This window comes from Anabrus simplex, chromosome 1 (genome assembly GCF_040414725.1).
Source record: "Anabrus simplex isolate iqAnaSimp1 chromosome 1, ASM4041472v1, whole genome shotgun sequence".
Classification (NCBI taxonomy): Eukaryota; Metazoa; Arthropoda; class Insecta; order Orthoptera; family Tettigoniidae; genus Anabrus; species Anabrus simplex.
In genome coordinates this window covers 996,829,281-996,853,496 of record NC_090265.1, presented here as the reverse complement: position 1 = coordinate 996,853,496, position 24,216 = coordinate 996,829,281, and the positions used below count along the sequence as shown (strand labels likewise).

At 38.6% G+C, this 24,216-nt stretch overlaps 1 protein-coding gene across 3 annotated transcripts in view; it reads right to left on the bottom strand.

Annotated features, from left to right (window-relative positions):
- The window catches only part of Smn (survival motor neuron), a 136,767-nt gene that overhangs the window by 83,731 nt on the left and 28,820 nt on the right, over positions 1-24,216 (bottom strand). For 2 of the 3 annotated variants that reach the window (XM_067136915.2, XM_067136913.2), the window contains exon 2: positions 16,023-16,232. In XM_067136915.2, the coding sequence (XP_066993016.1) occupies positions 16,023-16,232 (210 nt within the window). Of the gene's footprint in view, positions 1-16,022; positions 16,236-24,216 lie in introns of all 3 variants that reach the window. The other variant, XM_067136914.2, reaches the window with a different exon arrangement.

Sequence of the window (24,216 nt, the reverse complement as noted above, 5' to 3'; positions counted from 1 at the left end):
ATGTTGGCAGAATGTTCAGGACTAACAACTAACAGAAGCTCTTTATATAGGCTTATACTTGTCCATGCTGGTTCTCATAGGTTTTATGGTGACGATGGGACAGGAAAGGCCTAGGAATGGGAAGGAAGCGGCCGTGGCCTTAATTAAGGTACAGCCCCAGCATTTGCCTGGTGTGAAAATGGGAAACCACAGAAAACCATTTTCAGGGCTGCTGACAGTGGGGTTCGAATCCACTATCTCCCGGATGCGACCTCACAGCTGCGCTGATCTTTTTTAGAGCAGGAAAGGCCACAGGAGATTAGAATGGCCAAATGAATGGAGTAAATTTTCTTAAGTGGGTGAGTGAGAAACTTCCCTCTGAAAGCATTCTAGTAAATGCAATGTACCTTACCACAGTACTGAAGTAAACAAATTACCTTCTTGGTATTCTGTTTAATATGGTGAAATGGTTAAAAGAGAACAAAGTGAAGTTTACTGAAGAAATGAAGAAATTTTGGTTTTTTGAACTGATACAGAAGTTTAAGGATCCTGAAAAAAACTACCAAATTGATGAATTAATCATACTGCATGGGCACATGGTTTTACGCTTACCTCCTTACATGTGTGAACTCAATGCTATCGAGGTGGCCTGGAGACCAAAATCAAAAGAACAGTACAAGAGCATAACATTACAGGTGACACCTAGTTAACAAAGTTGCAGGGAGTGACAGCGAATACTATTACATCTGTGTCACCTGCTGAGTGAGAGGGATTCGACCAACACATCATCAACCTCAAAAACGAGTTCTGGGAGAAGGATGGGTTATTGGCAGATGCAGTAGACAGTTTTATCACATGCTTAGGTGATATGGAATCTAGTGACAATGATGGGGAGAGAGATGACTTATCTTCTGATTATGACCTACCTCAACTGTCAGCAGGAAGTGATGATGAAAGTGATTAATCAAAATCCTGTTACTCTCATTTTTAATTCTTTCATAGCTGTTCAAAATTCTGAGATTACTGTGTCCCCATGTAACATCTTAGCTAACTCCATGTTTTCCTCAGTACTGCATTTTATGCCATTTATTGCCTCAAATTATTCATTCAATTAATTTAATCAATTTCATATTTTGCATAGTCTTCAAAACATTTTTTCTGAGCATCATATTGATTGGAAACCTTTATACTACCCTACTGTAATAATTTGCACTTGTTTATTAAGATTTTTTATAGAAAGTGCATACTTTATTATTTTTGAAGTTTGTATGTTGTTGGCTTAATGCAATGTAAAGAAATACTTACGAACTATGTTACTGACCGAGACAGATATCACAACCTGAGACATATTATTACGTGTAATTCAGAATTAATATAATTATTTCGTATGTGATATGTAGAAGCTGGAAGGTCTTCTGTAGTGGATATTTTTTGCATATAAATGTGTAGCATTTGGAAATTATGTTCTAATTACAGACTCGAAAATTGTATTAAGAGGAACCATGTTTCTCCATGTACATTTTTCTTTGTTCTACTGTATATACTGAAACAGGAACCATCCGTAATCGAACTGGAGACTGCACAGCCTGTTTCATAAGTTTAAATTGTGTGTTTTGTAGTCTGTGATGCAACACATGCTGCTAGCAAGCTCGGCTACAGCTTACCAAGGCACAACCGCGACGTCGCCGAACACATGGCCTGCACGCCAGAAGGAATGATCTAGAAGCTTTTTTCTATCTTCGCTTCCTGATGAGATTCACAATTAAGTATTTATTTATTTTCCACCTAGTCGATACAATGATTGCTTAAGGCAATTTAATGGTTAAAAGTGGTACATGTTTCGTATATTATCAATATCTTCAGCCACATAACACTGTTTAGATGAAAAATATATAAATTGACAAAGTAATGCTTTAGAGGAAGTGTCCTGACACATGTACCACTTTTAACCATTAAATTGCCTTAAGCAATCATTGTATCAACTAGGTGGAAAATAAATAAATACTTAATTGTGAATCTATTGAAGTGCGATACGGACCATGAAGCTAATTTTATGTAATCCTGATGAGATAAAGGCAAATGGACAACGGGATCATGCAGCTGGCAATAACAAATAGCTCGTACTCAAATTTTCAAGTCGATCGCAACATTATTTACGAAGATATTAAGATGTTAAAATATTGGGTGATATCCATGGCGTTCACGCTCAGGGTCAATTTTTTGTATAAAAGGCCAGCCTGGAGACTCGACACACAGCGACCCACAGCAGAGACCGGTGGAGCTCTGCTGCATGACGTAGTACCAAGGAGTATGATTTGACTTAGTGCGTGGAGTGCCAAGTTCCGAACGTCTGCAACTTTAAACTCGGTATCAGTGAGGCACGGCCTAGGTGAGAACTTTGACTGTGACAGCAGTGTAACTTTACACTCTATAAAAAATTTTGTCCACTTCTAATGGACTTATTTAAAAGCATTCAAACACTTTAACATATTACGTACCCAGCTCTATAGCTGCAGTCGCTTAAGTGCGGCCAGTATCCAGTAATCGGGAGATAGTGGGTTCGAGCCCCACTGTCGGCAGCCCTGAAGATGGTTTTCCGTGGTTTCCCATTTTCACACCAGGCAAATACCGGGGCTGTACCTTAATTAAGGCCACGGCCGCTTCCTTCCAATTCCTAGGCCTTTCCTATCCCATCGTCGCCGTAAGACATATCTGTGTCGGTGCGACGTAAAGCAAAAAAAAAAAAAAAACCCACAACATATTACGTTGCTTGCTTGAAAACACAAGTGTTATACTTTATGCGCTGTGTGCTATAGAACTGTCAGTAAACAACATAACTTACAATTTAATGAGACATGTTTATGTATTTGAACTTCTGCGAGTGACCAGCAATTTAGGACTCTGTTTTTTGAAATTACGTGCTATTTTTCGTAAGGGAACAGAGGCTATGAAAATGAGCATTAATACTTTATGGTGTGCGAGATAAGCAGTAGGCTGTTTCCTGAATATTACATCCCCATTATTTCTTGTGACAGAACATAGATTGCATAATTGAACATTACGACATCGTGTGTGAGGTAGAATGTACATACTCTGTTTAGAATACACGAACTGTATTCAAACTTCCAGTTGGGAACACTCCATTCAGCGTATCGAACTTGTGCAGTTGGACAGTGATGGTTTGATTACATTGTTAAGTGGATTTAAAGATTAAAATTTTCATAATGTTCCGTATTGAAATGTATCGCAATGAAACTGAAATAATAAATAAGGTAGTTCAACCTATTCAATACAAACAAATACGAAATGTAGTGTTACATTCCTAATTATAAGCAGAAGCGGTACCGGTTTTGACCCCAATCTGGGTCATCATCAGCTGAATAAAATGCAAAAAACAATGCATAGGTAAGAAAGAAATTAAAGATCAAGTCCCCACAAAAACAGTTGAAGAGGCTAAATAAAACAACGGGGATAGGCACTGTAAAATTCAGAAGAAGTAGAAGGTAAGTCAATTAAAAGAAGCAAGGCGCAATCTTCCGAACAGCAGCATAGCACACGCAAAGTTTGGCATTGTCTCATAATGTTTACGAGAAGCAGAGAAGAATTAAATGAAAGCACAGTGCCTGATGTTGAATATGTTGCACTGTTCTTCGGGAACTGGCAAATAATTCGATTGAACTACTCGTCTTCTGCACGATTTTGGATCTTCACATTTGTTGAATTGTGTTGTGACGTCGCGCCTGATAGTTGTGTGCAAGCTGGCTCATTTAACTGTTCTCCGCTTCTCGTAAACATTATGAGACAATGCCGAACTTTGCGTGTGCTATGCTGCTGTTCAGAAGATTGCGCCTTGCTTTTTTTAAGTGACTTACCTTCTACTTCTTCTGAATTTTAGTGCCTATTGCCGTTGTTTTATTTTGCCTCTTCAACTGTTTTTGTGGGGACTTGATCTTTAATTTCTTTCTTACCGATGCATTGTTTTTTGCGTTTTATTCAGCTGATGATGACCCGGATTGGGGTCGAAACCAGTACCGCTTATAATTAAACAGGAATGCAACATTACATTTCGTATTTATTTGTATTGAATAGGTTGAACTACCTTATTTATTATTTCAATTGTTAAGTGGAACCTTGGTTCAAATATCACAAGTGAAACTTCCCTACGACGTTACACTTATTAATCATGAACCGACAGTGCTATAACACATCAAGTGGTGTGAGCAATTTGATGCCACATGCATAGACTTCACCACCCATATCATCGTGTGAACTTCCATCGTGGGAACCTGGTGATGGTGTTCCGGATTGTCGGGGAACATGTGATGATGGTGTTCCTGGTCGTCGGTGGATACATGGTACTCCGGGGTTGCGAGGACGCAGTCATACGGAGCCAACAACTTCAAGATCCAGAACAACAACTTAATGACAATATACATCTGTGCTGTTTAAAGAACAGTCAGTTCGAACTTTATGAACTGTGACTTCCAATTTAACTTTCAAGTTCACAAGTCAGTTCCAATTTCTCAACTAACTATTAATTTTTCGAAGGACTTCCAATTTAACTTTCAAGTTCACAAGTTGCTTTCAATTTCTCAAGTAACTATAACTTTCTCAAGTGACTTTCAATTTTACAGATAACTCTCAATTTTACACATAAAGCCAGTGTAATATTAAGTCTTACCAGAGCTACTCCAAAGCTCAAACGAACTTGCTAAAGAGGGGAAAGAACTTTGAAGGACATTTATGGAATGCAATCGAAACTTAGCCATTTCGTTAGATAATTTTCCAGTGAATTAGAACTTGAGTAATATCAGTTTTATTAATTATTTCAAGAGTGAATTCAACTTAATTCACGATAATTTTTGAATTAAGCATTCAGTTTAGAACTTCAAGAGTGAACTTTATTTATTTTCATAATAAGTCAAACTGATTAATTATTCCAAGAAAGAACTTTTATTTCACTATAGTTTTGAACTGAGGGTTTGCTTGAAACTTCAAGATGAACTTTGACCATCTTACTACAACTGTCAAACATTAGCGGAATTCAAACGTCAAGAATAAACTTTATTTGCTTTCAAATATCAAATTTTGATGGTATGCAAGTTCCATTTACCAAGGATATCATGTCATCACAGGGAATTTATTTACATATGCCAATAGTAATAAAAGTTAGTGTGGCCTACTATGCAATACTTATAAAACTGTAATTCTCTCTCTGTACCCTCTCCTGCTCTAAGACCGCACACACCCTGTGTACTTCTCATGCTCAATCACGCGCGTGTTTAAGGGCGTGTCTGTTACTGGTACAATACAGTATGTTCAAATGTTAGGGGAAAACTTTCTAGTCTTTGGTTTATTTGTGTTGGGTTCATTATTACTGTAGGCTTGCTTATAAGATTTATACAGAGCCTCCCATATAAACTAAGACCGTCCAAGCAAAGGTTTTACTCTCCAATACATAAGCTGCAGTATTGGAGGAGTGTGCATAGTTCCTGACCTTGCAAGCAGCATGCACGCCTTCGACCTCGCAAGCATCAATCACCAGTCTGAATCACAGCTGTTAACATGGTGAGTCATTTATCATTGTAACACGGTATTTTCGTATGTAACAGTTATTTTAAGTATGAGTCGGCTCGATGCATCTGTTCAGCAATTTTCTGGTGAAGTGTCACCTTCACAAGCACAGATTCACGTAATTGTAGATAATTTTGAAACTACTAGCTCAGTGCTCAATAAAAAACATGTGCAGACACGAACAGTTTTATGACATCGACTGCCCCCGGAGATCTGCGTTGTATTGCAGCCAGTGATTGGCGACGGACCCCGGAGATCTCCGTTTTTACGCATGGTTATCATTTGTAGCTTGTTGCACTATCTGTTTGGCTATAAATTTAACTACTTGTCATGGAATAGAGGGATCGTAGATTTTTGTGTCGATGTAATTTTTTAAATTGTACGGTCTTTGTAGCCATGGAAACTTTGTATATACACAGGTGTTCTTACGCCTACAAGGTGCCCTATGCGACGACAAAGTATTTTAGTATTTATATGCAGATTCATTGTCTGATGTGTCACATGGGTGACAAGCAATGAGAATTCTCATAGTTTCTCAGCTGACGATAGGGGACAGCCGACATTAAGTGACGCGCTACAAGAATTCTCGCTTTTATGCACCTCGTATTTCCTTCATTATTAATGAAATTGTGGGCAAGATTAGGAGTTCCAAACGGTGTTGTCATGGAATATAAATTATTGCTGCAGCTTTATTTCTTTAAACCTTCATGTATTTAATAAAATAATGTTGGATATGTAGAGCTATTCCCTGGAACTCTGGTGCGGATGTCAACATGGCGAGGCGTATTGTGCCCTTCAAAAGTGGTAATATTTTATGAAGAGAGAACATTTTATTACAACAGTGAGTTGGGACATTATTTTGACAGCCAGGAAGGGGAATTTAAATACTTCCGAGCCGGCGAGAACAAGTTATTTGGAGACCGGATTTCCCGGTTTAGCAGCGAGCGAGGGCGAGTCGGGAACTCTGTTAGTTTGGTGTCCTTCAGTCAGCTGTGTGTGCCACGTGACAAGGTGAATAGTATGTGAGCCGCTCGATCGATAAAGTCAAGGACGATTGACGTAGGACAGTGTCAGCCAATAAAACGACAATCTTCACCTGAATGCAATGGATCGACCAATCAAGATTAATTAAGAGACACACCTCCGTCTCAAGACGATGAAATAATGGTATTTCCAAAGGAATTTTTTTTTCTAGATTCTGCTTCTGAACTCTGCGTCTGATAGTTATTCTGACTGCATCTACTGTCGAGTTTAGACGTCTTTTACTTCGCTGGGGAACTTTACCTCACAGAAGGCATTGAAATTTGAACATACAGCAATTCAGACATTCCCTTAATTCTGTCTACAAATAATTTGAGACTTGCAAAAGATAAGTGTTTTTACCCATCTCAACAAGCATCGGGCGTGTGTCCTGGACTTTTTCTAAGACCTGTTTGTCAGTTTCAGCTTTTTCGTGAGGAAAATCAGGAGAGGAAGACTACTGGTTCGAGTACATTTCAAGATGCCTGTCCTTCCGCAAACTGAATTCTGTTGCTGTTTCCTGTATGCCCTAACATCCTCAATGAGCTTCTAATTATGTGAGGCACCTCAGACATGGACGGGACACGGTTCGATGGTGGGTGAGGTGATCATACTCTAGGTGATCAGCCAGAATCCAGCAGTCAACAGTCACATGAGTACCATTTAAAAATATTTTTTCCTGTCTATCTATGTATAATTTGTATAAACATAGCTTTTTCTTATTCATTTAGAGTAACTTCTATTAGTATTGTTATAGTTAGATTTTCATTCCTTCTTTCCTTGGTGAAAGGTAGTTTGTGTTACTGAATGGATGTGTATTGGACTCTATTAGCTAGTCATTTGAGTGAGTGTCTTCAAGAGGAATTTCGATTGTCCCAAGTTCAGTATGGCAGGAGAACTAAAATTAATTTGACCTCTACGTTAATCTTGGTTGAGTTTAAAATGATTTTATAATTTAATTGAAACCAGATGGGACAGTATTTCAGTACTTTTCATTATGTTAAATTTCATTCTACGATTATACGATGTTTCAATGGATTTGACATACGCTAGAGTCATCTGAGATGTTATCGTACAGTAGCCTTTGCGAGTGTGATCATGTGCGGTCAGAAGTAATAATAATAATAATAATAATAATAATAATAATAATAATAATAATAATAATAATAATAATAATAAAATTAAGTCAACTTAATTACGGGCTAAAAGCATGAATAAGGTCATGAGTATAATATTATTTATTCTTGAATGAGATTAATGTGTGCTCATTTTGAGTAAATGTAGGCCTGGAACATGGCAGTATCCTGACGGATCATTTGTATATTTTACTGTGCTACGATATTATTTTTGACTTGTAGATGGACACTATAATTTGTGGGATAATTTGTGCATCCATTATAGAGTCATTTTGGGAAGAAAATGTGTTATTCAACATAATTTCTTCAGTTTGAGCGCAGATTAATTGAGAGCCACAAGTTTTAGGAGAATAAAATTAATACCGCAACTCATGAACCGTAAGCGCGTATTTTCGATTTTTGACCTGTGTTATAGGCATTTTTAATCGATAATTTCCTGATGATTTCTATTCATAATATTCCCTTGGACATCGTTATATGATTAATTTCTTCACTGAAGTGATAATCTTGACTCTATCGCATCCCAAGTCGACGCAAGAAATTTTAGATGATATCGTCATCTTAAGAATATTTTCCCTGACTTAGATTAAACTCAAAAATAATAATCAAGGGTTAGTATTCATGTAAATTGTTTTATAAGGTTACCGTGTGCCTTTGTGTGAATGTGTTGTGTGTAATTTACTCATATTTTGCGTACTGTGATTTTTCTTGTCAATATTTGTGGTGATATTCTCCGTTGTGCGCGTAAATTTGAGTCGATTTTATGTCATTTCCGCGTGCTCATAATTTGATTGGATATGAATCTTTAGTAGATTTTATTTAATTTTAAGATAAAATAGGGTCTTATCTACTAAAGAAAAATGAATAAGTAAAGGCCAAGTCAGTGGATCGAATTCACGAACTCGAATTTGTAGATATTATATAACTATTAATTATACGTAAATAAGTATTACTGAATAATTACAAAAATAATCTGATTGGTAAATTTAAAGTCTAAGACAAAATAACAATAATTTCATGAAGGAATAATTTTATTTTATTTTAATAAGAGGGAGAAAGTGATCACTTTTTCATTAATATTACATGAGATCCGGAGGAAATATTTTAATTTTCGAAATTAATTATTATTTGAGAAAGTGTTATCAGAAATCAATTTGATTTTGTTACTAAGTTAAATGTAGACTGATATTTATTATTATAATTGCAGATTCGAACATCTGCCGTCCTTTAAAATGATGAAGATTTCTTACCAGTAGTAGCCTGAAGAGAAGAAAAGAATACAGAATTTCCTAGATTTTGTAATTTAAATGTTATTTTGGAGAGTGTTAGTTATAATAAATGTGAAAAACCTATTTTGGCGTTCCTTCATTTGCTGCTAGTCCTTAAGCTATCCCTGCCCTTAAAATTTTCCTGCACAGCCAGTAAGCGAACAGTCTGCGACAGACTCTCGCTCACCGGCCGAGCTGAGCCCGGCATGAAGGGCAGTATTGAGTTGCCGACGCCGACGGCTACCAATAATTGTAATTATGTACAGGCCGGTTATAATAGGTACCAAGTGACAGTGGATTAGATATTTCTAATGATTAACGGCTAACACTAAATGGGGAGTAACTGTAAAGAGAAATCCTTCTATAGTTGAATACAATAAGTACACGAAAGAGACAAACAAAGCATTCATACGACACAGTGCTTAGAAAGACAATTAAATGGAGCCACAAACGATATTGCTTTGAAAGGTATTATACCGTACAGCTACTAAGCAACGTAGTGAGTACATGTTCCAAGTTTGAGGTCGATATCTTGAATAATTTTTGAGTTAGAGTAGTTTGAGTGCAGCAGCCTCTGTTCGGGGCCCGTCGTCAATGTGTTAACAGAGTAAAAGCTTGACAAACTTGATGCGAATCTTGCACGGTCACTGAATAAATCGCTCACAAAATTAGAACAAGTAGGGGTTTTGGTTTCTTCTGCCCAGAGAGCTACAAAGCTGTTACACATCAAACTGTACAGGTTTACACGGGCCCATTGTTTAAAACCTGTTGATCCAGCCACAAGAGTGAGATACTGTGAGGGGTAACTTGCATCATTGAATAATCGTTTATTTGACCCACAGCTTGTGTTCTTTTCGGTCATGTGAACAATCATAACTCTTGCTAGTGGTGTGCAGAAAATCCTAATGATGTTTATGAAGTCCCGCATTATGATAGAAAGATTGTTGTCAGGTGTGCTGTTAGTGCATGACTAATAACTGGGCCTATTTTCTTTTTTTGAGATGATAGTAAATGCAGAGAGGAACCAAGATTACATTTTTTAACACCATCCTTCCATCAGTTAAAGGAAGAAGAAAAATCACGAGGGTGATTTCAAAAAGATTCAGCCTCTGCTCATACAGGAGAAAATTCCCTTCTTATAATTTCGGAAGTGTTTGCAGACAGAGTGATCAGTGCTGGTCTATTTCCCTCTCGTTCTCCAGATCTAACAGTATGCGATTTTTTACTTGTAGGTTAAACTGAGAAAAAAAGTGTATTGAACAAATCTTCACACACTGGAGGAACTGAAAGAAAACATTACAAATCAAATCAAAAACATTACAGTGGCAAAACTCACTCACGTCAGCTAGAATGTGGTTACCAGATACACTGCCTGTATAACCCAGGAAGGACGACAATTCCAGCATCTTTTAGAAGGTAAGATTTCATGTAAGATTGTATATATGCTTAAAGCATGGCAGCTGCGCGCAACATAAGTTCGGATGAGGCAACTGCCCTAGTGCAGAGTACAAACACCGTGCGTTCGGTCTTACTTTATATGGGAGAGCCTGTACACACACATATATGTACATATACATACCGCTGTATGTACTGATGAAACGCATAGGTGTGGATATATTATAATAGAAAATACCTGGTTGATTTCAAGTCAGTGGGAGGCTATACAACCTAGGTGCAGTTCCCTACCCTTTTAGTCATTTTCAGAGGGTTAGGTAAGCCTGATTAAGGTGACCACAACACGGCTTGATGTACACATTCTGGGAGAAAAAGAATTGTCATGTTTTATTAAAATCTGAGAGATCCATTTTGGTAAAATATTGTTATTATTTACATCCGAAGAGGAGTTTCAAAATAGGTATAGCTACACTGTCTGCAGAGTTGCATTGTCATAAAAGATGTAATAATTAGATGATGAATTTTCGTTAGCACTAGGCCTAAACAACCTGACTAAGATATATTAAAAATAAGTACACTGTATATTTACTTCCATAAAGTATAATATCATATAGGCCTATCTAATATATGATAGTGATTTTTTAAAATCACAATTAATATGGATTCATTGCTATTAATATGGATTCATTGCTATGGTAGATAAATATGATGCAAAAGAGATTAAAAGAGATTTCTTAACAGACGAGAGTTACACCAAGGATAATTAAACATCAGTGAAATTAAAAAACAACATAAATCAAAATACTGTAACTCAAAATATCTATCTGAATAACGTTTGACCTTACATTTGGCATGCTTTATCATTACTATACATATCGAAGCAGTAGCGCCCGCCTCAAAATACATTCCCTATACCCATGAACTAATAGGACTATTAACTTAAGATTTGATATAATATAAACTTTGAACCGTTATCTCCAACTCTAACGATGGAAGCTTTTTGAGGTAAAAAATATGGGTTTTCATAGCACGCTGAAATGACGCTTGCAAAACATTATGCCAGTAAAATTGCGGACTTTTGTTCTTATTAATAATGTGATTTGGTATGTGCGAGCAATTCCAGTTGTAGCAAAGAAATATATGACAGACAGATTAGTCTATATTCATCCGAGTGTTCAAATATCTGATTAGATCAGGCAAGACGCTGAACAATGCAAAAGGTGAGTCAATGTTTTCATGTAGCAGATAAGAGTCGATATATCTGGGCAGAGCAGGAAGTTCGTGCTTACAGCCACATTCCACATTCTTGCATTCTGCTCATCTCTGTACCATAAATGGATTTCGGCAAAACCGCCGCAACCATGGGAAAATGCTGTAGTGTACAATGTGTTGACGTTAGGGGTCACCATCGGCTAGCTTGGATGACGAAAGCAGACAGGCATGCTACAATGCAGTAGATTGCTTGCAAATTCAACGCTGGACAACCACAAAGTGTGAGCAGAAATACCATTCAGAACCAACTCCTTCCAATGGGGTATGGAAGCCACCAAGCCACTAGAGTATCTCTGCTCACTGCATGTCACAAGGAACGAAGACTAAAATGAGCAAAGGAACACCACTGCTGGACTCTTTGAAGTACGGAAAAAATTTGCCTGAACAGATGAGTCAAGGTACCAGTTGGTATATGTCAATCACAGGGTACAACTTCATCACCAAGCATATGAGACAATTGATCACTCTTGCCAACAAAGTGCAGATTGGTGGTGATGGTATCCCTCCCTATATGGGGGACTGTTTACGTAGTATGAAACTGAAACCCAGGGTTTATCTGCCAACGTCCCTTACCAGAGAATAATACAAGAAACCTACTGCCAGATCATGTCTATCCATTTGTTCACCTACAACAACCTGCAGGAGGAGCAAGATAATGCACTGGGCTATTGCTCCCAAACTGTGACTGATTGGTTCGATGAATGCTCCAGGGACATGAGGATACTTGCCTGGCCCTGAAGGTCACCCAACCTGAATGCTACTGATCACATCTAGGATGCAATCGAGAGGGATGTGCGCGCTAATCTCTGTGCATTGAGGGAGGCTGTGCAGTAGTAATGGATCAGCATGGCTCTCTAACACCTTCCATGCCTTGTGGAGTCCAAGTCACACCACATCACTGCGGATATCAGGGCAAAGGTGGTTAATACACACTACTAGTCAGGTATCTGTAGTTCAATTAATTGCTCATCAGTATAAATTACTGGTAGTTAAATGAAACATTCTGGGGGTGTAATCTTCAATCACATCAAGAAAATACGGTGTGAAAAATCGAAAACACCTCGTACCATGTATGTTACAATCGAAATATAGTAGTACACACATTTAGAGATTCTGTTTAAATTAAGTTCTAGAGACTGACAAAGTAACATAGTGTTTGTAGCGCAATAAATGTGATGGTAATGGGGAAAATCGATTTAATTAGTCACACTAAACACATTAATGGAAAGCATTAATATAAATAATTTAGGAGGTTCAATATTCTTAAATTTGAAACCGAGGAAAAAATAATTCTTATAAAAGTAATAAATGTAATACTGAAATAATGAAGTTTGCAGAGAAATCTAATCCAATATGGTTAACGGCTAGAGAGAACAGCTCATGACTTATTATTTGAAATCTATAAAATGCAAATAAGAGTGCAACTGTGCATGCGGGTGAAGAACTATCAGAAGAAGTCAGTATAATGAGGGAGATTCACCCAAAGCTGTGCTCACTGATATTTACTCCAAAAACATCTTTCTAGATGCCATTCACGAGATGCTCTAGGATTGGTAATGAATAGAGTCATTATTGATATCATAAGATACGCTGATAACATTGTTCTCCTGAGAACCAGTCTGCAAGATTTATAGGATCTAATGAGTACTAGAACTGAAGAGTAATAGAAGGGGCTAAAATTCAATTCAAAGCAGATAGTCGTTAGTAAAAAAGACAGAACACAGATGCATTCTTCGAATTTTGTAGTAAGATAATTGAGAAAGTGTCTTCTTACAAATTTCTTGAATGCCAAAACAATGAAAACCAGAGCATTTTTGCTAAAATCAAATCTACAATAGAGCAGGAAATATCTTGCTTCCAGAAAATGGAAGAAATTTTAACAAGTAGTGATTTTACACACAATTAGGTATGCAACAAGAAATACAACCTGTGACAAAGTTTGGTGAATAGTCCTGTACTATCAACATAGATGAACAATGCACGACAGTGACCTTACTGTTCTTCGAAATAGTCCTCTCCCATAACTATGCACTGAGGAGATCGGCGATACATGTCCTGCAAACTTTGCAAGAAGGCTTCTTTGGGGATGGTGTTCAAAAGCCTCATCACGTTTCGTTGGATGTCAGGAATATCGTCAAATCTCTTTCCTTTCAAAGCAAATTTGAGTCGTGGGAACAGGAAGAAGTCTGGAGGATTGAGATCAGGCGAGTGTGGGGAATGTTCAAGTTGCACCACCCCATTTTTTGTCATGAACTGTTTGACGATATTGGCTGTGTGTGGGCGAGCGTTGTCATGGACAAAAAACCATGAACCTTGTTGTGCGTACTGGGGTCGTACCCTGCGTAGACGCTTCATGAAACTGGTCAAAATTTCAATGCACCGTGCAGCATTCAACGTCATTCCCTCAGGTAGAAATTCCTTGTGGATAATGCCTTGACTATCGAAAAAGGTGATGAACATCGTTTTGATGCATGACTTTTCGGCTCTGACCTTTTTCCGACAAGGGGATCCCAGAACGCCATTCCATGCTTTGCCGTTTCATTTCAGGGTCATACCTAAGGCACCAGGCTTCATCCCCAGCGATGATACAGTTCAAGAAATTTGGTGTCTCATCTGCCGTTTCGACAAAATCCTGTGAAGCCTCTAAACGTGCTTGCTTCTGATCATCAGTCAAGTGATGTGGCACAAGACGAGATCAAGTTTTCCTCTTCCCTAACTTTTGGGTAATGACTAGTCGCACGGATTCATGGTTAATCTGCAGTTCATCCGCTATCGTGCCCACAGCTAATCGCCGATCGTTCGTGATTAATGTACACACCTTCTCAATGTTTTTGTCACTTACGGCGGTCGCCAGTCTTTCGCTACGGAGGTTGTCTGAAACACTTTCCCGGCCTCCTCGAAAACTGGCGAACCACTCGTACACACACTTTAAAGACAGTGCTTGATCTTCATAAACATGTACCAGTATCACATGCGTTTCTTTCGGTGTCTTGCCAAGCTTAAAACAAAATTGTACATTGATCTTTTGGTTATTCGTGTTCCTGTTCGCAGTTCAGAACCAACGCACTAAACACACACTGTGTTAAACAGGTCTTACACGGCACACACACAATGCTCAACTGAACAACGTTGGGAGCAGGTGGTCAAAACCTGCTGCTACGCAGGTGCAGTGTTGTGTGTCGCCAGTGTTGCCAGATCGACCGTTCTGACTTCATTCACTGAACCTTATTGTCACAGGTTGTACAACAACCGGTCTCTCAACATACAATTGTGATAACCCTGCATTTTTTCAGAAAATAATTTTCCTGGTTAAAAAAAGTCTAACTTAATCTATGATCACACACCAGGCTACAGACCAAGATCAATATGAGGTCTAATGGGAGTGTCTTCAAGAAAGGCAGCATCTCTCAGAATGAAAAAAATATTGGGGCTGATAAGAAATTTTAAAAAAATCCGTTGTATAATTGACTAGAGTGGTCTAATGTCGGCCATAAAATGTAAAATAAAATAAATAAAGTAAATAATTAAATTGTCAGTGTTCATATATGGTGTCTTGTTTTTTGGCTGAATGGTCAGCATAGACCTTTAGTTCAGACAGTCTCAGGCTTGATTCCCAGTCAGGTCAAGGACTTAAATCGCATCTGGTTAATTCCTCTGACTTGGGGACTGGGTATTTGCGTTTGTCACAACACTTTCCTCTTCATACACACTCAGCACACCACGCTACACAACCAACCACCACATAAACACACAATAGTGAATGCATCCCTCCATATAGAGTCCACATCAGGAAAACTATGTAAAACTATCAGCATTGGGTGGAAGAAATAGAGCAGAGTGAGGAAGGAGTGAGAGAGAGAGAGAGAGAGAGAGAGAGAGAGAGAGAGAGAGAGAGAGAGAGAGAAAGCTGACATAACATCAATGTTGGTACAACAATAACTACCTCATCTGCATTATAAAAAATCTCCATTGATGACATATTTATAATAGTGTAATTTTATCAGGAAACCTGAAAAATCTACTCAGCAATCTTCCTTAGAAATACTTTTCAGGTATAGAAGATGAGAGCTTAAATTAAGAAAATATGATGCAACCTGGAATAATAAGTACAACAAACAGAATTTCACCAGTCCTGTAAGTTATATGTTGTACAGGGCAACTCCGCCTGAAAATTCAATTTTTATTTTCAAAATATCAAATCAATATAATTTTCTGTTTAATCATCTTTTTAATAGATTAACTTTGAGATTTTGTCTTCATTTCACTATTCAACTTATTTGTATTTACCACTTCACATTGTGAGTGACCAAACAATCATGACACATAATTATACATGCACTAATTATAACAATTTTACTGGAATATAAAAGTTACTTGCATCTTTATTGGAATTATTTTTCTTTTTTCTATTATTTTTCTTGTTTGCATGAGTACTATCCTTCTTTAAAGCATTTGTTTCAAGTCCCATTCGACGTGCAACTTCTTCCTTTGCTAAATTTACAGCTCGATCATAAGCTTCTACCAAAGCTGTGTCATCCCAGACATCATCTTCTGTAGTAGAACCACAATCTTCTGCTCCAGATCCTACCTGCTAAGAAGAAAAAAATTCATCCATCAAAATACCACTCAAAAGCAAATTGTCTGTGAATGAGGATGATTATGATTCTCCTTGGTTTGAGAATAATAACAATGATCCAGTTTAACTCTACAATGCCCACACAACTTCTCCTCCCTCACAATGATAAAAATTACTTTCATACAAAATATATAAGCAATATAAAGTACTTTTCTTGAATCCAGGTTGAAATAAGTCGAGACATACACAAGAGCTGCTGAGAAAATTTTGTGACAGTAGAGAACTTAAATGTTTGACTATTTCATAGCTTATAAGTACTCCGCATAACATTCTATACATTTTTACACTTCATAAAAGCCATTTTTTTTAAACGTTGCACTGGTTTTATGGCAATGATGGGATAGGAAAGGGATAGGACTTGGATGAAAACGATCATGGGAGTGAAATAAGAAATAAATGCAAAGTCAGAACTGCAGAGTAGATGACTCAAATTTTCATTTCTGTCAATTCCATGAACTGTATTGTAATTTTGGTCAAGTGCACACTTACATTATTATGGTGACAAAGGATTCCTCACAGTCTAATTTTTAGCTGCTACTCAGGTGTGTGGTTGAGGAAATCAGCAGGATCGTTTAATGCAAGTTATAAAAATTAATTTTTAAGAACTAAAGTGCAATTTATTTTTGAAAATGCCTTTCACATATATATATAAAATAAGAGTTTTGTCTGTACATTGCTCAGAATTTAAGAAAGATGGTATTTCTGTATCAGTCATGTCCACAGTAACAAGGAAATGCACTTCCTAATTTTCCGTAATTTCTGTCTGTATGTATGTTTGTACACGCATCATGAGAAAATGGCAGAAGAGAATGTAATGAAAATCGTATGCAAAGTCAGGGAATATGTCGCTACAATCTAGGCTATAAATAATTTTATTCACGCTGAGTGAAATGGTAGTTTAGGGGAATGCCTACAATTTAATTCTTAAATATTTGTTATTAGTGGTCGTATCGATAAATAAATTGCCGATATATATATATCGTATGGCTTTACAAGTACACAAAAAATATATATCAAATGGAAATGTCCAAATTTGACAACCAGTCCAGAGCACTCGGAGTCACTTGATGTAGAAGCCTCAGATCACCGTTAAATGCTCGAAGTGGGCACTCCTTAACGATGTGTTCCATTGTCTGCTCCTCCGCTCCACAGTCGCAGTCAGCAGACGAACGGAAACCCCATTTCTTCAACATGTAGCCACACCTCCCTTGACCCGTCCTAATTCGGTTCAGCTTCGACCAGGTTTGACGCGGCAGTTGGAATCCTTCAACCTTCTTTGTTGGATCTTGAACCAAGTGAGCGTTGTTCGATGGTGGATGTTCATGCCAACGCTGTCGCCACTCAGAGGTCATGTCAAAAGAACTGATACTTTTAAAATCAGTCCAGGGTGGTTTGCGTGATTTCAGACGAGTTGTTGGTGGGTGTTGTAGGGCATCGTACAAGGGCGAGTTCTTATGAGAAGAGATCTTGTGCAAGTTTACCCTAGCTGCTTTCTTCCTTAGATCTGGCGGGGCAATATTAGCTAAGACAGGTAACCACTGAATGGGAGTAGATCTGACAGTACCAGTGATCACTCTCATGGCTTCATTAAGCTGGATATCAATCTTTGTTGTGTGAATGATGTTTTGCCATACAGGAGCACAGTATTCACCAGCAGAATACACAAGAGCGAGTGCAGCAGTGCGTAGGGTATTGGCGTCCGCACCCCAGCTACTTCCGGCAATGTTGCAGAGTAGATTCACTCTGGAGCCAAGTTTCATAGATAACGTGATGCACTGTTGTTTGAATGTCAAGGACCGATCCAGAGTGATTCCTAGATATTTAGGATTGTAGTTATGCGGTACTTCGGTTCCGTCGAAAGTCACATGTAGCTTTCTATGGGCTTCCTTATTATTCAGATGGAATGCAGTAACCTCAGTTTTATTTGGGTTAGGTTGAAGTCTCCATTTATGGAAGTAGTCATTCAATTTCGTCAGATCACTTGTCACTACATTCTCACAGTGCATAAGACCTTTACTCTGGAAGACTAATGATAGGTCATCTGCATACTGGATTTTCAATGAGTCAGTGTCTGGCATATCATGAATATACAAGTTAACAGAATGGGGGCCAGAACTGATCCCTGAGGTAGGCCATTGTTTAGAGTCCTCCATCTGCTAGATTGTCCATTCAGAAACACCTTAAAGCGTCTGTCAGAGAGCACGTTGTTCACTAGAAACACCAGCTTTTGACATGGGATGATTTCAATAAACTTCGACATCAAGCCATCCCTCCACACAGTGTCATAAGCTGCTGTAAGGTCCACAAAAACTGCAGCTGATCGGAGACCTCGTTGAAATCCAGCTTCAACTAGAGTTGTCAATGTTAAAACCTGGTCGCAGCAGCTCCGATGTTTCCTAAAGCCACCTTGTTCAAAAGGGATGGTTTGATCAATGGCCTCTTGAATGCGATTTAGAATAAGCCTTTCTAGTAGCTTATAGGTCACGCTGAGTAGCGATACTGGCCGATCATTTATGTTTTATACATTGTTACTGTACTGGCTATGATTACAGAGATATTCATGAATTTGGATATTTGTTACTAAATCCATATCAGCGCCGAATGACATGACAGGACGAGAAAATGGGTGAACAAAATTTAATGAATTATTTAATTTATTTTCTGGGTTGAACCGTGTTGTACTTGTACGCATATCACGTACAGTTTGCCGACGTTTCGAATACATTGCAGTATTCTTTGTCAAGGCGACTGAAATACCCCTACTCGATCCGAGGTAATCAGTCTCCCAGGCAGAAATTACACTACTAGAGTGGCCTTGATCTTGGCCTTTTATATCCTAGCCTATCTGGCTGACGTAAGCCCTGGCTGTCTCGCGAGGCTTCTGGAAAGTTTATGTCACAGCCAGGTAGTGGGGGCTTGCCCGCGCTGTTATGTAATGGGGTTGCAGCCCGTGTGTTTATGTTGTGGTCTGTATGTCTTAAACTATGAATGATGGGCATCCAAGAGTTACTGATTTTGTATCCTTCTTCTAAATTTATGTTATTCGGATGTTTCTTGATTTCGATAGCCTCGCGGATTTTCCTTTCCAGGTTCCAAGGGATAGCTGCTAGGATCTTGGTCTTGTCAAATGATATTCCGTGCCTAGTTTCGTAGGAATGCTTGGCTACTGCTGAAATATCTGTGTTTTGGTTCTTGGTGTGACGGATATATTCTTTTAAGCGGGTGGAGATCAGACGTTTTGTCTCACCTACATAACAAGCTCCGCAGCTACATTCAATGTGATACACTCCAGGGGCCTGTAATTCTATTGTGTCTTTTACTGGTGGTAGATAACGGGCTAGCTTATGGTGAGGTTTATAGATAGATAGATACTGGACAAATACAACATAAAAACTATCTATCCAAGATATTTGAACTGATGGTTCATCTGTAGCTTTTTCCCCTCCATTTCAATGTGTCCCATTGGTTGTCCATATCTCTTCATGACCATAACCTCACTTTTCTCTTGGCTGAAGATGAGTCCATATTCTTTAGAACCGAGCTCGATAGCTGCAGTCGCTTAAGTGCAGCCAGTATCCAGTATTCGGGAGATAGTGGGTTTGAGCCCCACTGTCGGCAGCCCTGAAGATGGTTTTCCGTGGTTTCCCATTTTCACACCAGGCAAATGCTGGGGCTGTACCTTAATTAAGGCCATGGCCACTTCCTTCCCACTCCAGCCCTTTCCTGTCCCATCGTTGCCATAAGACATGTCTGTGTCGGTGCGACGTAAAAGCCAATAGCAAAAAAAATAATTCTTTAGCAGCTTCTGTCCAGGAGTTTATTTGTTCTTGAAGGTCGTCTTTAGAGTCTCCCCACAAGCATATATCATCCGTGAACAAAATAAATAAAATAACAAAATAAATTTCATTTTCTTACCTCCAATGGTTTGGTGAACTTTTCTCTGAATCTCATTCATCACAGTGATGAAAAGAAGCGGAGACAAATCACCACCCTGTCTTAATCCAGATTTTATATCAAATGTTTCAGTCATTCCTACAGGTGTTTTGACTTTACTTCGGGTATCTTCATACAAATTCTTGATCCTCTGTATCATGTCATCCTGAATCCAATTTTCTTCAGTGTTTCCCCACACCTTCTCTCTGTTCACAGCATCAAATGCTTTCTTGATATCCAGAAAGGCTAACCACAAATCTCGGTTGCGATCGTAGTATTTTTCCATTAACTGACGGACTACAAAGATTAAATCAGTTGTTGATCTCCCCTTCCTGAATCCATACTGTTCTCTTCAATAAGGGGTCTGATTTTACGCTCTATAATTCTTCCATAAAGTTTACCAACTTGAGATGTTAAAGTGATGCTTCTATAGTTGAAACATTTTTTTCAATCTCCTTTCTTAAAAATTGGAATTATAAATTTTTTTAAAAATTTGGTCTACGCCACACCGACACAGATAGGTCTAATGGCGACGATGGGATAGGATAGGAAAGTTTAAGGAGTGTGAAGGAAGTGGCCTTGGCCTTAATTAAGGTACAGCATTTGCTTGGTGTGAAAATGGGTTACCACAGAATACCATCTTCAGGGCTGCGGACAGTGGGGTTCGAATCCATTATCTCCTGGATGCAACCTCACAGTTGCGCGTCCCTAACCACATGGCCAACTTGCCCAATCGTACCAAGTGTAATAGCCTGCCTGAATATTGGCGGGAAGTAGCTGGGGAGTTAGATAACATTCTTCTTTAGCATGCCATTCCTGTGGTTCATAGATTTTCTGATACACATTGGTTCATCATAACATTCGAACAATTCAATCTCTATTCTGAGACACTGATTGGAATGAGCAGTGTGCATATTTAACAGAATAATGGCAGAGGAGTGTTCACAGCAGTCTGCGGCCTGGTCATTCCAGCTCTGGAACTTTGGACTGTTAGATTGGCACCGGAGTACGGTTCATTGAAAGTGAGAAAATGTGCGGTTTTTTATTTGATCGAGTATTTTATATGATAACATTGCTTTTAATCGCTACATTCCTACTGACGTTTTTGTAATGACCTATGTTGATTTCAGTTAGGAAAACGACAAAGTCAGTCTTTCTAAGAATCCCGGAGCGAAGCACGGGTACATCAGCTAGTATATACATTAAATAAAAGCACATTTTAATTCAATTAAGATACCAGCTCAATCAATTTCAGTATACTTTTCAATCCTCTGAACAGCTGTTAACAACTTGTTATTCTTAGCAATTTTAAATGTCTATCCATATTACAAATAATTTCTAACAAAGCAACCATGAGTTCACTCCACAATCTATGAAAATACAACCTTTCCTTTGCAACTGAAATCAATCAAATGGGATGAGATCGAGACAGACTCACTTGGTCTACCTCAGGTAGATGTCTGCTTTTACTGTATGCGTCATATCCATCAGGCCAGCCAACCCAAGAACTGCCAAAATGTAGGCAATGAACTCTCACACCAGAAGAAAAGTAAATAAAAAATGAAGCGATCTGTTCTCTTTGAAACAAGTGAAGTAATTGGCATTCATCAGAAGGAAAAATTTGGCATATTTCTTTGCCTGAGACACAGGATATTTTTCACGAATACAGTAGTGCCGTGTAAAATCCGGAACTATAGCAACCCTCGGTATCATACTGGGAGTTCTAACTATACAGGAAACTGAAGGTACAGTAAGAACTCTATTATCCCGACTAACTGGAATTAAAGGTCACCCAGATAAGCAAAGAACCAGGTAATCAAATTCAAAATGTTAATAAAATAAAATAAACATACAATAGGTACAGTATATCAAACATTTATGAACAATTATGAATTCAAAATTTTAAATATTAAAGATAGATGCACATGAAAAGTACTAAAATGAACATACAGCACAATATATAAAACATTTATGAACAATCATGAAGCCTCAAAGCTTCAAATCCAGCATGGTTTGAAGAAATAGCTTTGTTTGCTGGATAGTCGTCTTTTTCATCAGGGCTAAATCGCAAATCCTTTTCAGCTGTATTAGCTGGACTGTTTCGGCACCTTCATGCCTTTCAAACCACTAGAATATGACATCAGCAGCTTTTAGAGCTTCAGTGAAGTCTGCCTGGTGGCCATGATTGTTAAAGCATCAAATCTAAAAGGTCTGACACTGTGGTTAGCCAGTTTGAGTCCTGTAAGTCGAAATAATTTTCCCCAACAGATTATTAGCTGGCAGGGTAGGAAAGGGGGTGATTTACAATTTATAATCACTAGATTGCGTGCCTAAAGCCTGGATTCAATTCCAAACCTCTCCGCAGTGTGCATATGGAGTGAGGGCATACGATGCTATTGAAGATTCATCCGTCGGATGGACAAACAAAGCTTTGAGCAGACCCCTTGGTGTTATTCGACAGGAATAGGCTATGATATAGATGTTGATTCCCATAGGGAACTTGAAATATTTGTGCCGACTGAGTAAATGAGTATGCACTAGCCATGCGTCTTGGTGGGTGTGCTATTTACCAACTGAAGAGCCCAACTTAGCACACTGGGGCGAAACACTGGCAACCAAATGAGTTAGCTGGAAAATTTCTAATGTGGAATAGGCTATGCGCTGACACTAGGTTTCACCCTACCTTAATCATCCAGAGGTGCCAACCTTTAAAGCGGTTTTCAGTAATATACCCCGCCGCCCCTCAGAAAATTTTCGAGTCAAATCCAAAGTATCTTCCTATCTTCTCAATAATGTTGCAACCTTTACCCTTTCCGTCAGCTATCTATTCTAAAGTATTTCATGTATGTCTGTTAGATTATCAGCCCAGAGGCTGGGTGGATCCTCAAATAGCACCATGAAAGGCTATGCAGTTATAGAGAAACCACCAAAAACCAATGGCAGCACCAAAATGAGGCATACTAGGCAAGATGAGGAGTGAGGTAGTTTGCCATTGCTTTCCTCACTGGACCAGAAGGTGCCACTGCAGCACGGCTGATCCTATGAGCAACACCTTTCATAACACTCAGACACATTGGTTGTGCTCAGCACCACTCATACCCTAGCAGCTTCCATATTGTCACAGCCATGGATGAGACTGGGACTTCAGTGGAAGCTACACTTTGCTTTGGCCTGTGCCAAGTGACGGATACAAAAATACTGCAACCATCAAGAAAGTATTTAATATTACACGATAAAATTTGCACATTACCAGTTCTGTCACAAAGCATTCTTCCAAGCTTGTTCCGCACCCAATAGTTGCTTTTCAGAGCGGATTTTCTTGAATCATCCATTTCTCTCTGATGGCATTTTTTGCCTGAACCATACGAGATTCCAGTGCAATGTGCTCAATGTAGGCTTGAATTCCCTCTGATTTTTCCTAGCAACAGTGAAAACTCTGTCTATGGTACTGTAAAGTACACTTAATACTGCAAATACAACATTACTTAAGGTTTTATAAGTAGAGAAGAGCAGAGTGAAGTTGCTTCAATGACAATTTCACATCCCTCATGGGTAACAATGGGAAGTGGCGATCGAAGTATCATTGCCAACTCCCAGGCTTTGAAACGAGGAGGGTTGAGCAGTAATGCTCGAAAGGATTCATTTTTCCTCCTTTCCTTTTTCCCCGTAGAAAATGGCTTGTCGTGATATTGATGCCTTTTCATATTTTCCCATTCGACCGCAATGCTGTAATCGTGAGGTGAAATCCGTAATTACTACGGATAATCCGTAATAGTTGGCACCTCTGATCGTCCCACATCCAGAAGTGCAGGTCGCCCATGGCAGTCAATAGAAAGACCTACACCAGGTAAGCCGAACATGGCCTGGGACACTCCTGGAATGAAGAAACCACACAATAAATAAAAAGTGCTTCAGTATCCTAGGGTAATGCAAATTCAGGGTTGTCGCCAATATCATCTTCGTAAGGTCATAAGGATCCGGAAAAAGTTCTCATTAGCATCAC